The sequence below is a fragment of the Symphodus melops genome, assembly GCF_947650265.1.
Source record: "Symphodus melops genome assembly, chromosome: 2".
Lineage (NCBI taxonomy): Eukaryota > Metazoa > Chordata > Actinopteri > Labriformes > Labridae > Symphodus > Symphodus melops.
This window is the reverse complement of record NC_136692.1, coordinates 30,373,002-30,384,027: the sequence shown is the minus strand read 5'-3', so window position 1 is coordinate 30,384,027 and position 11,026 is coordinate 30,373,002. Positions and strand designations below refer to the sequence as shown.

At 47.0% G+C, this 11,026-nt stretch overlaps 1 protein-coding gene across 1 annotated transcript in view; it reads right to left on the bottom strand.

The window, feature by feature from the left end:
• Window positions 1-988: 988 nt before the first annotated feature.
• The window catches only part of LOC306818708 (bifunctional UDP-N-acetylglucosamine 2-epimerase/N-acetylmannosamine kinase-like), a 15,117-nt gene continuing 5,079 nt past the window's right edge, over window positions 989-11,026 (bottom strand). Inside the window, exons 2-14 of the mRNA XM_079336418.1 lie at window positions 7,769-7,846; window positions 7,477-7,625; window positions 7,123-7,369; window positions 6,752-6,959; window positions 6,521-6,673; window positions 6,225-6,437; window positions 5,523-5,610; window positions 5,100-5,310; window positions 3,559-3,688; window positions 3,247-3,468; window positions 2,854-3,036; window positions 2,078-2,194; window positions 989-1,988 (exon numbers count right to left, since the gene is read on the bottom strand). Coding sequence (XP_079192544.1) covers window positions 1,753-1,988; window positions 2,078-2,194; window positions 2,854-3,036; window positions 3,247-3,468; window positions 3,559-3,688; window positions 5,100-5,310; window positions 5,523-5,610; window positions 6,225-6,437; window positions 6,521-6,673; window positions 6,752-6,959; window positions 7,123-7,369; window positions 7,477-7,625; window positions 7,769-7,828 — 2,217 coding nt within the window. The 5' untranslated portion in view covers window positions 7,829-7,846 and the 3' untranslated portion in view covers window positions 989-1,752. The remainder of the gene's footprint in view (window positions 1,989-2,077; window positions 2,195-2,853; window positions 3,037-3,246; window positions 3,469-3,558; window positions 3,689-5,099; window positions 5,311-5,522; window positions 5,611-6,224; window positions 6,438-6,520; window positions 6,674-6,751; window positions 6,960-7,122; window positions 7,370-7,476; window positions 7,626-7,768; window positions 7,847-11,026) is intronic.

Here is an 11,026-nt window from a genome sequence, read left to right as displayed (position 1 = left end):
TCATGTCATGAAGGAACCCAAATCTGTTTGCTGTTCTCATATGAATGACAGCATGGATCGTATGTTCAGCTGCCTGAAGGTGCCATCGTCTGTTCAACAGTCACATGGTAAAGTTACAGTAGGGTGGAGTTTTGAATTTAAGACTCTTTTTTTTATGGGCTCGTTGCTGTTGAGCGATGTACCTGCTTAACTTTCCTGTAAGGGACCGAACAATCAATCAATCAATCAATCAATCAATCTCTTTTTGTATAGCATGAATTCATAACAGGTAATCTCAAGACATTTTACAAAAAGCAGGTAAAAGATTTTACTTATTGTTATATTACCCAAAAACTTCCCTTTAAAAAAAGACGTGTTTATCTTTTGGTATAATTCCATTTAAAATCTTTATATGCAGACGATGTTATATTCTATATGTAGGCTGCTGATATTCATTTGTTCTTTAAAGGTCACATATCTGGATAAATCCTCTTCACCATGTTCCTCTAACTCGAACATGTCAAAAGTCCATCCTCTCCATCTTCTGTCTGCTCCACTTTACAGAAAATGTGTGCTCAAACAGGCTGTTTGGAGATGTTCCCTTCATGACATCACAAAGGGCAGTAGCCCCTCCCCCAGGTGGGTGACCCTCCCACAGCTAAGTGTTTGTTCTGCCCTCTGAGTCTGCCTTCTCACCGTAAACAATAGGACATGGAGCCAGAAAGCAGCGAGTACACCCGAGCCCTTCCAGAGAGGGGGCGTGGCCAGACACAGCTCATTTACATATTTAAAGCTACAGACACAGAAACAGCCTGTTCTGAGCAGGGCTGAAATAGAGGGGTTTATAGACATGATCAAATACAGGATCAGAGTGGATTTACAACAACACACTTCACACACATGATGAAGAGGAGCGAGGACACTGATTTCACCTGAAGAAGAGGAGAATTGCACACTGAAATAATTGTTTGACAACACTCATTAAAACATAAAAAGTCCATCAAGCGTCTAGGTGGAAAACAAGACGTTTTATTGATCTGGACAGAAACCAATTTAAAGAAGTCCTTTAAAATAAACAATAAGCATGTAATGTATACAACAGTGAAGTATACTACATACAAATAAAGCACATCAGTGTTTTTACAGTATTTCTAAAGAAGGCATGAAAAAACAGAAATCATAAGGTCTGTAGCAGCTCAGAACATTTCATTATTAATTTACTCTCTTTAAATTACCTATAAAGCCTTTAAGATGAAAAACAGAGACTCTGAACTCCATCTTAATTTTCTCCCCAAAACAAATAATTTAATCAATATCAAGAAACGGAAATGTAACATCGTAACGGAAACGAAAAGCTTCAGAAGAATGTTTCAGAGATATTTTGGTCACGTATGAAATGAGCTTCTTCGTGCATGACGACACAGAGTCCCCGTGTGGTCGCAGCTCGCTCAGTGCAGCTCTCAGACTTTCACTGACATCGCGGGGGGTGGAAAAAAAAAAAGAAAAAAAAAAAGAGTGATGGGATATCTGGTCCCTGCATTGGACCCACTTAACAGAAGATGTATCGCAGGCTAGATACGAACATCAGTTCGTCTCTACATTTTAAAATGTATTGAACTCGAGGCACATGATAGGTTGAACGCTTTGTCTTTGACTGAAGCCTTCAAAGAGTTTCCTTTAGACATGCTTCAGTATCTATGTGAGAACTCTTATTTTAAAGCTGTGCAGTCTCCTCGTACGTGGCTGTGTTCAGGATGTAAGGACTTTAAATCCTCAGTACTTCCTCCTGGTTGCATAGTCTAACACCATGCTGGCTGCTCCGAGCAAAGCCGGCTCCTCCAGGTGGGACACGACCACCTTGATGTTCTGGGCTGAGACGAGGGCTTTCTCTGAGATGATGTTCTGCACCGGGGCCTGGTAGTACGAGGCCAAGACCCCCGACAGGATCACCAGAGACGGGTTCATCATGTGGAGGATGTTCACCATGCCCATTCCCAAAGCTGTGGAGGCTGGAGAGAGGAAGAGACTCACTTTTAGAGCATCCGTGAAATGTTTTCACCTTGTAAAAGGAAAACCCGTTCTTTCTTCGTGCCCTCACCTTTTTTGAGTACGGCCTCAGCTCTGGAGTTCCCCAGTTTGGCTGCATTGATGAGGTGTGCAGCCGTGATTGGCTCAGCCAGCTTTAAATCCATCCCCTCCACCTTCAGCAGCTCCTCTGACGTACACACAGCATGCAAACAATAACACATACTGAAGCTGTATGTACAACCACAACAAATTCAAATCTCCCTTGTAGTAACACCCTGTGTCCATGCGCTCTTTTGCACATGTCTGTGTGCTTTAACGCTCAGCCTCCAGAAAAAAAACTGAGCTGGTTTTTGTCGCTCACAGCTCACAGCGCTCTCAGGTGAAAATAGATCAACTCCTCCCACAGCGCTGTGCTCATCGACATCACTTCCCCTCACTGACCAATCAAAATCAAGACTGGGCAGGACATCTGATGCCAGCCTTAGGAGAAACTACTCTGACTCAGTTTCAGGCATTGAACTGCTGCTGCTGATTCATTTACATTGTCTGTGTTTTCTCTGCGATGACGCCGATATTTACTGAACGCTCTGAAACCGAGCTCACAGGAAGTGTTATCGATGGACCCCGCCCCTTACAGGAGAGTCTGAATCAATCAATCAGGGACCACTTGCAAAACTAACCAATCACAGGGACTCTACAAGCAGAGTCTTTTTTTATACTTTATACATCAAAGCAACAGTTACTAAGATGTTTGTGCAGAAACTTCAGCTCACTAAAGAGTTCCTTTAACTCATTAAAGTAAGTTCAGGTATTAGTGAGGGTCTCTGATGTAAAGCAGCGTCTCACCGTCGTGCAGCCTTTTGGCCTCTCTCTGCAGAGCCATGCCGGACGCGAAGGCCTCCACACATCCTCTGCTGCCACAGGAACACTCGGGCCCGTCCAGTGAAACCACAATGTGACCCAGCTCTGCAGCGCAGAACGTGCTGCCATGGACCAGCTCGTTCTGATGGATGATCCCTCCTCCAACACCTGCACACACACAAACCAGCCACTGACACACTTCACCATAGGAAACTGAGAGAAGTCGCTCCGCTCTGCTCGTCAGTGTCTTCCAGGTAAGGTTAGGGTTAAAGCCACTGTGGGCGTTACAGCGCTGCCTCACGCTGGGTTCAGACTCTTTCATGATGAAGTCCACTGCAGACCAGAAGACTCAATAAGTGGAGCAGTGAAAGCCCTCACCTGTTCCTGTGATGACGGTGACAAAGTTCTCCACCCCCTTGCCATGACCGAACTTCCTCTCGGCCAGAGCGGCACAGTTGCCGTCGTTGTCGACCCAGACGGGAAGGTGCAGAGCGTCTGAGATGGGTGTTCTCAGGTCCACCGAGGACCACTCCTGGATCAGCTTGGTGGAGTGAAGAACCACACCCTCCTGTGGGTTCACACGCCCACCTGTGGACACGCCTGACAAGTAGAGGAAGAGATTTGAGATTCAAACGTCACCATGTGTTTGCTCTTTTTTGTAAACGTCAACCACGGTTTGTTTCTTCTCACCAACACCCAGTAATCTACAGTTGAGGCCGACGGCGTCTCGAGTGGCGTCCGCACACATCTTTAATAAGAGCTTGATCCTGGCCTCGAAGGTCTTTGGATTGGGATGCACGTACTTTTTTAAGATCTTACCCTGAAAACAGAGGAGAGGCAGAGAGTTCACACTTTGCTGTTTGAAGCTGTGTGCAATGCTAACTGCTAGCTCTGTAGCTTTACTGTGGAGTGGTTGAAGCTGGTCCTTGTTTTATTCTGACATGTGCCCTGCCTGACTAAAGGCATTGAACTTAATCTTGTCTCTAAGCGAGGATGCCTGATGATCGATTGGTTCCTTCCCTCTCTCAGTGATAATATTTGTGTCTACTGGAGCACCTGGCTCTGAGCTGGAGTTTACCAGCCTGCATTCATTGTAAGGCTGAACAATTCTAGGAAAAGATCTACTTGCGATTTTTCTGGCAGAAATTGCGATTTTGATTTGTATCACGATTTTCTTCAAATCAAGTTTGTGCAATGTTCTCAATGTACAGTAACATTTACAAACATGACAGGAAATTACATCATACCAGTTACCACTTTAAATGTCATAAATCTATATTAGAAGAATGAAAACTTAAGTTAAGAATTGATTTTAGATGTATTTATTAAGAAGAAACACACAGACAGTGTGATGTTCTTGGTTTTAGAGTCAGTTTGACACATTCGCGATGCTAACCACTAGCATTCCTATTCAAATTCTCATAGACGTTAGCATCAAGCTAGCGGACTTTTCGGTTGTTTAGCATATTATGAGATGAATAACTTGTGTTTTGATGTCTGTTTAGTTTTACAGTGCTTTCTTTATTAAAGACTGGACAAAGAAACTTCAGCTTCTTTAATGGAGGAAAAATGTTAGCTATCTGCTATAGCTTTATCGATCTAATCAGCGGATTTGACAAGATAGCTAAACGTTAGCTTAATAAGTTGTTTATTAACCTAATATTTGCAGGAGCACTGAAAAAACATGACTAGAGGCTGTAAGGAGGATTAGGGAGAGAGTTCCCGGCGTGATGACGTTTAATGTCTGTAACAACCACTGTAGTTTCAGTTCGCTACTCGTTAGAAACCGATGTTTAAAGTTCGCGTAAAAACTTTAAAATTCACAAGTGGGGTCTTAGTTAACGTAGTTTATCTCGTCTAACAAAACATCAACATCTCTTCAGCTTGTGTTAACCACAGACCTTATTTCAGGCGTCTAAACACAAACCCATTCAAAATCCCCATTGACTGTTAGAGTTAGGAACCCATGGCGCTAACATGCTAACTCACTTCCTGGATTAGGACTCAAAACTACACCAGTCTATAGATGGCGTGTATGTGTAAAGTGACACAACAGCTCCTTGGTCAGTCAGGAGAAGCACTGCCAAAAACCACAGCTTTGGTGATCACATGATCATGTTTTCTGAAATCACGATTTCGATCATAAAACGATAAATCGTTCAGCCTGCATTCATTCTTCTTCCTTCACACTGAAGGTTACATCCAAGACGCTAACAGTCCATGAAGGTTACCCTCTGACAGACGATGGCCACTCTGAGGTTGGTCCCTCCCAGGTCGACAGCCAGAGCCGTCTGCGTCTCCAGGATGTGGTCGATGTCCTGGGAGATGGAGTCTTTGACTGGGGGGAAACAGAACGTCTTCTGGAGGGGCTCGTCCAGGTCGATGGTTCGCAAAAACTTCAGAATCCGAGGAACTGCGTTGCCATCGCCATAAATCTTCGAGCTGATTGAAGAACACAAACACGCCTCAGTTTTTCAAAAACAGGTAAACGTTCATTTCAGGCACATCGAAGGTTGATGTATTCTAAAACCTTTTAAATCACTGTCAGTCCTCTTCAAGTTTCTATAAATAAAGAGCACAGATGAGGTCTGGACTCTGTCTCATCAGGACCTTGATGTGATAATCAGGTCTGCAGAAAGCAGAACAGGTCTTACCAGGGGTATCTCTTCCCAAACTGCAGCTCCAGGGCGTGGTAGATCTTGTTCTGAGAGTCGGCGTCTCTCACATGGAGAACGTTTTCACCTGGCACAGAGGGAAACGTCATGAGCTGTTACCAGAGACAACCTCAGGCTCATCACGGCTCCTATACGGTCTGTGACCTCAGAGTGTTTAGACTGATTTTACTTTTCAGACTGAAGGAGGAATTCCATGAGAATAGGCTGCAGCACTCATCGCTCCGTGAATGGTGCGATTAGGACTCGTCTGAGGTCCAGTTTACAGAGAAAATGAGCCAGATGATCTTTAAGCACAAACAAGCTCTTTGCAGACTGTCAGCGTCTCGTCCGTCTGCTGCTTCTGTTTCATGGTTTAAAGAACTCTTTCATATGAAACGAGACTCACCGGACAGCTTTTTTAAAATATACTTTCACCTGCACTTCTAAAGGAAACCATTTGGATAAGCTACCAGAGCTGCATGGTTTCTTCAGTCATTGTGATTCAGAGCGGTGACTCGTATGGATGGTATGCTCCAGTTGCTATTTACTAGGGCATTCATGAACACACGTTTTCTGAACGTTTGCAGAGCTGATCCTGATGTGAGTCTGTGTGATTCTTTACCTTCACCCAGCAGAGGGCAAAACCAGAAATGCAACTAAGGCAGAGGAAGTGAGAGATAGTGTGGTGTCTGTCCCACCTACCCGTCTCTCTGCCAGTCTGGCGTGATCCCAGGTTGATGACAGGTGTGCCAAAGGCCCCGGCCTCTCGAACCCCACAGCTGCTGTTTCCGATCATGCAGCCGGCGTGGCACACCAGCTGGATGAACTGCTCAAAGGGAACGTGCTTCACTGCCCGAAAGTTCGGGTGCTGCTCGATGCCTTTCTTCCGCATCACTCGCACCATCTCCTTACTTCCTGTTTTCATAAAAACCATCACAAAGCTTCAAGTAAACAAATGTCTTCATGATTCTAAACACACAGAAAGACAGTGTTCAAACCTGCGTCGATGTTGGGGAAGAGGATGAGGGTCTTCTTGTTGAAGGAGATCAGAGCGTCCAGCATCAGACCGTAGATCTTGATGGAGTGCTGGATGTCAGTGGTGACAGGATGCTGTAAAGCCACGATGTAGTCGTGATCCCGCACGTTGTCCCCTGCAGCGTGGAAGAAGACAGTTTAACACCAGGAGAAGTGGGACGTGTCAGGTGATGTCTCGGGGTGTCTCCACGCACCCAGCCAGCTCTTGATCACATCCATGTAGTCCTCTCGACGACTAGTGGACAGCAGCTTGTCGTATGAAGGGCAGCCGGCCAGCAGGATGTGAGAATGGTCCTCACACATGGCGATGAGGTGCTGCTCCGCTGTGCGTGTGCAGCAGGCGTGGTAATGGGCCAGTTTACTGATGGCATGGCGGATGGAGTCGTCTATCGTACCACTCACCTGGAAGAAAGAGGCACAGAGGAACATCCACATCGTGGATGTCTTAGAGGAATAAAAGATGTGTGATGCAGCGTGTGCGGAGACATCACCTTGTTCACCGTCACACTACAGTTCAGACATGTGACCAAGTCAAGCAGCTCGTGTTTGAGCGCTGCCTCCTCACCTCTCCTCCCTCCAGGTGAAGGATTCGAATGTTCATCAGCGCCGCAGCCGTGGCCAGAGCCAGCGCGTCGAAGCGGTCGCCGTGGACGACCAGGATGTCAGGACGCAGCCTCTGCAGGACATCAGGGAGTTTGACAAGTGCCAGACCAACGCTCTCCACCATGGCCGCCTCGTCCTCTCCTCTCACAATGGTGTGAAGCTTGGAGCTGATGTCAAAGTCATCCTGCTCGATCATACGGAAAGTGTTTCTGCAGAGGGGAGAAAAACATCAAGAAATGAAAACTCAGAAAAAGCACAAGAGGGTCGTGATGAAAGCGGTTCTGAACCCGGCGTGCGTCCTCAACTCTCATCTCACCCGTAGTCATCGATGAGATGAGAGCCCAGCACCACCACTTCCAGCTCAAACTCGTCAGGGTGGGACTTGATCCCAACCATGATGGGCGCCAGCTTGGAGTAGTCTGCTCTGTTGCATGTGGCCACACACACCCTCAACTTCCTCTGACACTTCATCAAACACACACACACACACACACACACAGATTATCAGTGGACTTGAATTATTGAGCTGCACACACTCCTCTTTCCTCTGAAGGAACATCAACGTCTCCACACGACTTTCAGAGTTTCTCCTGTTCACTCAGTCCTACCTGATTCTGCTCATCCATGTTCTTCCTCTCCATCCTCTCTGCCTCTCTGCTCCTTTGCATTCTCAGATAGTAGAGCTCCTGCAGAACAAGGAAGGAAAACCACAAGAGTGAGATGCAGAAGTGTTTTTGAAAAGCTTTTTTACGATCCTTTAATTTGAGTAGAAACCCGCTCACAGGTCATACTCACTTGGGCCTTCCAAACATTCAGACGCTGTAGCATGAAAACACAACAAAGCTACACTAAAAATGGTTTGTATTCACAGTGAACAACGCATGCTCAACGTGCTCTTCAAGAACGAGGAAACATGCTGCGGTGCTTTGCATGACGGGGCAAAGGTGGCACTCACACCTGCAGCACTGTGACCACGTGACACACACACATTTCTCTTCACTCTTTAAATTCCTGTCTCTGTTCGCTCTTGTTTGTCGTGTTGTCACGAAGGGAAGAGTGTTGGAACGCTTCGCTTCATGCTGATTGGCTCTCCAGCTGCACGCGGCAGGACCGCGACCTCGGGGTCGATCACACTCAAACAGCATTCAGACCTTTTTTGAACGCGGAGCACACGGCTTCCCATCCCTGCCCCGGTTGTGTTTGAGTGGGCGGAGTCTCCTCGTGACCTCTGAACCCTTGAGTCGTTCTGACAGTGTTAGTGGTCTAGATGTAGGACGACAGGAATGTGCGGTATGTTAATGAGCGGCTAAGAGTTCTTTGAGAGCAGCTGTCTCTCAGGACAGCGTGTCTGAGGGAACACGGGGACGGACACCGCCACCTGCTGCTCTCAGCGCATCATGACACTTTCACAATAAAACAAGCAATCAAAGTGTGCGTCTGAAACTTTCTAGAGGCGCTGCAGGTTCGAGCCGGCGTGGGAAGTCACAGCGATGTCGGATTCCAGAGCGGATTGAGTGTTTGAATTTTACACCACCACCCACCCGCCGTGCCCGCCCACCCGGGGATGGGGGGGGGTTAGATAAGTCCACTGACTGAGCTCTCCCGATTTCACTCTACTTCCTGAGAAAAGGACGGATCAAAAGTTAATACAGCCATGTGTTGATCTGCTCTGTGCCGAAGTCCGTGATTTATGTTTTTATGATCTCATGATAACTTTTTTATCACACAGATAAAATCAGCGCAGCGCTCTAAAAACAGAGGAGGGTACTCAGTTCACTGTCGGGACAATAGGCAGCTTGTTGATCTGCAGTGTTTTCTTTACACGTGACGCTCATCCTGCAGCACACGCCCTCGTCCCTCTGCACGCCGCGCTCAACGCTGCCAGTGAAGGAAACAAAAGAGGAAACAAGCATCTTTGAGTGACCTCCAAACACGACAAACGTGTTAGCGTGACGTCGGTGACGGAGGTGTGAGTGGCAAGCAGCACCAAAACCCAACTTCCTGTGTCTGCTGAAGGCGTGGAGGAGACGCTTGAACCACGGGAGGACACACACACGGACGCTGCCTCCTCTTTTTTTTAATTCTTCACTTTCATGAATGAAACTGTGAGTGTGTGATACAAACTGGACTTTCTGCATGTCGGATGATAATGGCTGATTCATTAACCGTAGCAGTCACACATGATTCCCCCGCCGCCTCCTGCTTCAGGACTAACCGGTCCTTTATTTAGTTTATTTCCTCCTTCAGCCGTTTGAGTGTGCATGACGTGTTGACACGTGTACCAGTAGTCAGAGTGATCTCAGGCCCAGGTGTTTTCACATCCTGCTTCCACGTCCAGCGTGCAGCTCAGAGGACAGACAGGACGCTTGGTTTTTAAAGAACTAAGCGACGGAGCGGCCCACTTTCTTGATGGCGTCCTGTGAAAACCACCCCGAGACAAAGATGGAGCTCTATTACGCAACGTGAGCAACATGTGCTGATCGTCATCGTGCGACCATAAATCAAATCAGAAAAAAAAACATTGAGAGAAATTTGAACCACAGTCGTGTGGTTTTTAGTGAAACACTGTGGGTTTGAGGCCGGCTGCACATCACTGTGTGTAAACCATGTGATCCAGCAGAAAGACCCTGAACAGTTTGAAACTTCCTCCAGGTGAAAACTCTTCATGAGATGAACTGGATCAGAGAAAGGTAACTGTCAGAGAAGAGAGCTGCGGCTCAGCGGTCGAGTTGTGAACGTCGGGGTTAGTTCACACTTTAGTCTCCGGGTTGAGAATGTGACCTGTGGTTTATAAAGTCAGGGCTGAGACTCTTTGGCATCTGTGACTGGCTCCATTTCTTGTTGCTCCTTATACTGGTTTAAAGAGCAGGAAGTGACTGATAAGCCCCGCCCCCCCCCCCAAATAAAATAAAAACGTAGCGATTTCTGGAAGTCATTTAGCCATTTGTTCCGCTCAAACGAACTCTGGTGCGGACCAAAGAACCGAACCCTGGTCCGCTTGAAAACGGGGGTCTCGGTTCGCGGTAGGTGAGAACGCATTCAGCACCAAACCAGGAAGTGAACCAAAACACAGTGCATTGTGGGTTGAATTTTGGCCATCTTTAAACGGTGACAGTCGGGTTTTGGCGAGTGTGGCTAACGTTAGCATTGCTAACAACACCAGCCCTCAGTCCTTTAAATGAAAATAGGCTCCGTGGCGTGCTGCCGGACGCCATTCTGTTTACTGCAGCTACCGACCAGCTTTGCGTGCTGCGTTCAGGTGCTCGTCGGTGCAACGTCTCCGTTACAGGTAGCCTAATATTGGAGCAAAACGTGGATGTTAAATATGCTAATTAGCATCTTAAAAAGCATCTTAACATGAACAAAACAAACGTCGACCCTGAGTCAAGCTTTATACGCGAGAGCGCCCTCTAGTGGTCGAACAGAGACACTCAAACGGTGTATTTGAGTGCTTTTAGTTGATCTCTAGGCTGGTGAGAGTTTTGCATGGCGGCCATCATGTCCTCACTGCTCCCTGCGGTCGACGTGGCAGCACAAGGAGGGTCCGAGCGCCCAGCCGCGCACCTCCAAGGATTTGTCACAACGCGGACGGCGTTGCAACGATTGGCTGCAGGACACGGAAATACTTCCCGTTTGAATTTTTCGGCGCTTTAACAATGGAGCGGTTTGAAGAGAACAAGTCTTAAAAATATATAAAAATCTGTGTGATGGCTCCAGTCGGGGTTACAAAGACGTTTATATGGCCTCCTCTTTATCATCAAGATCATAAAAGCGCAGGAAGAGGAAGAAGCTCCGACTGCAATCAGTATGAAACGACCACGCCGACCTGCCGACCGCAAGAAGCACGGATCAGGTTTAAGTTTGTT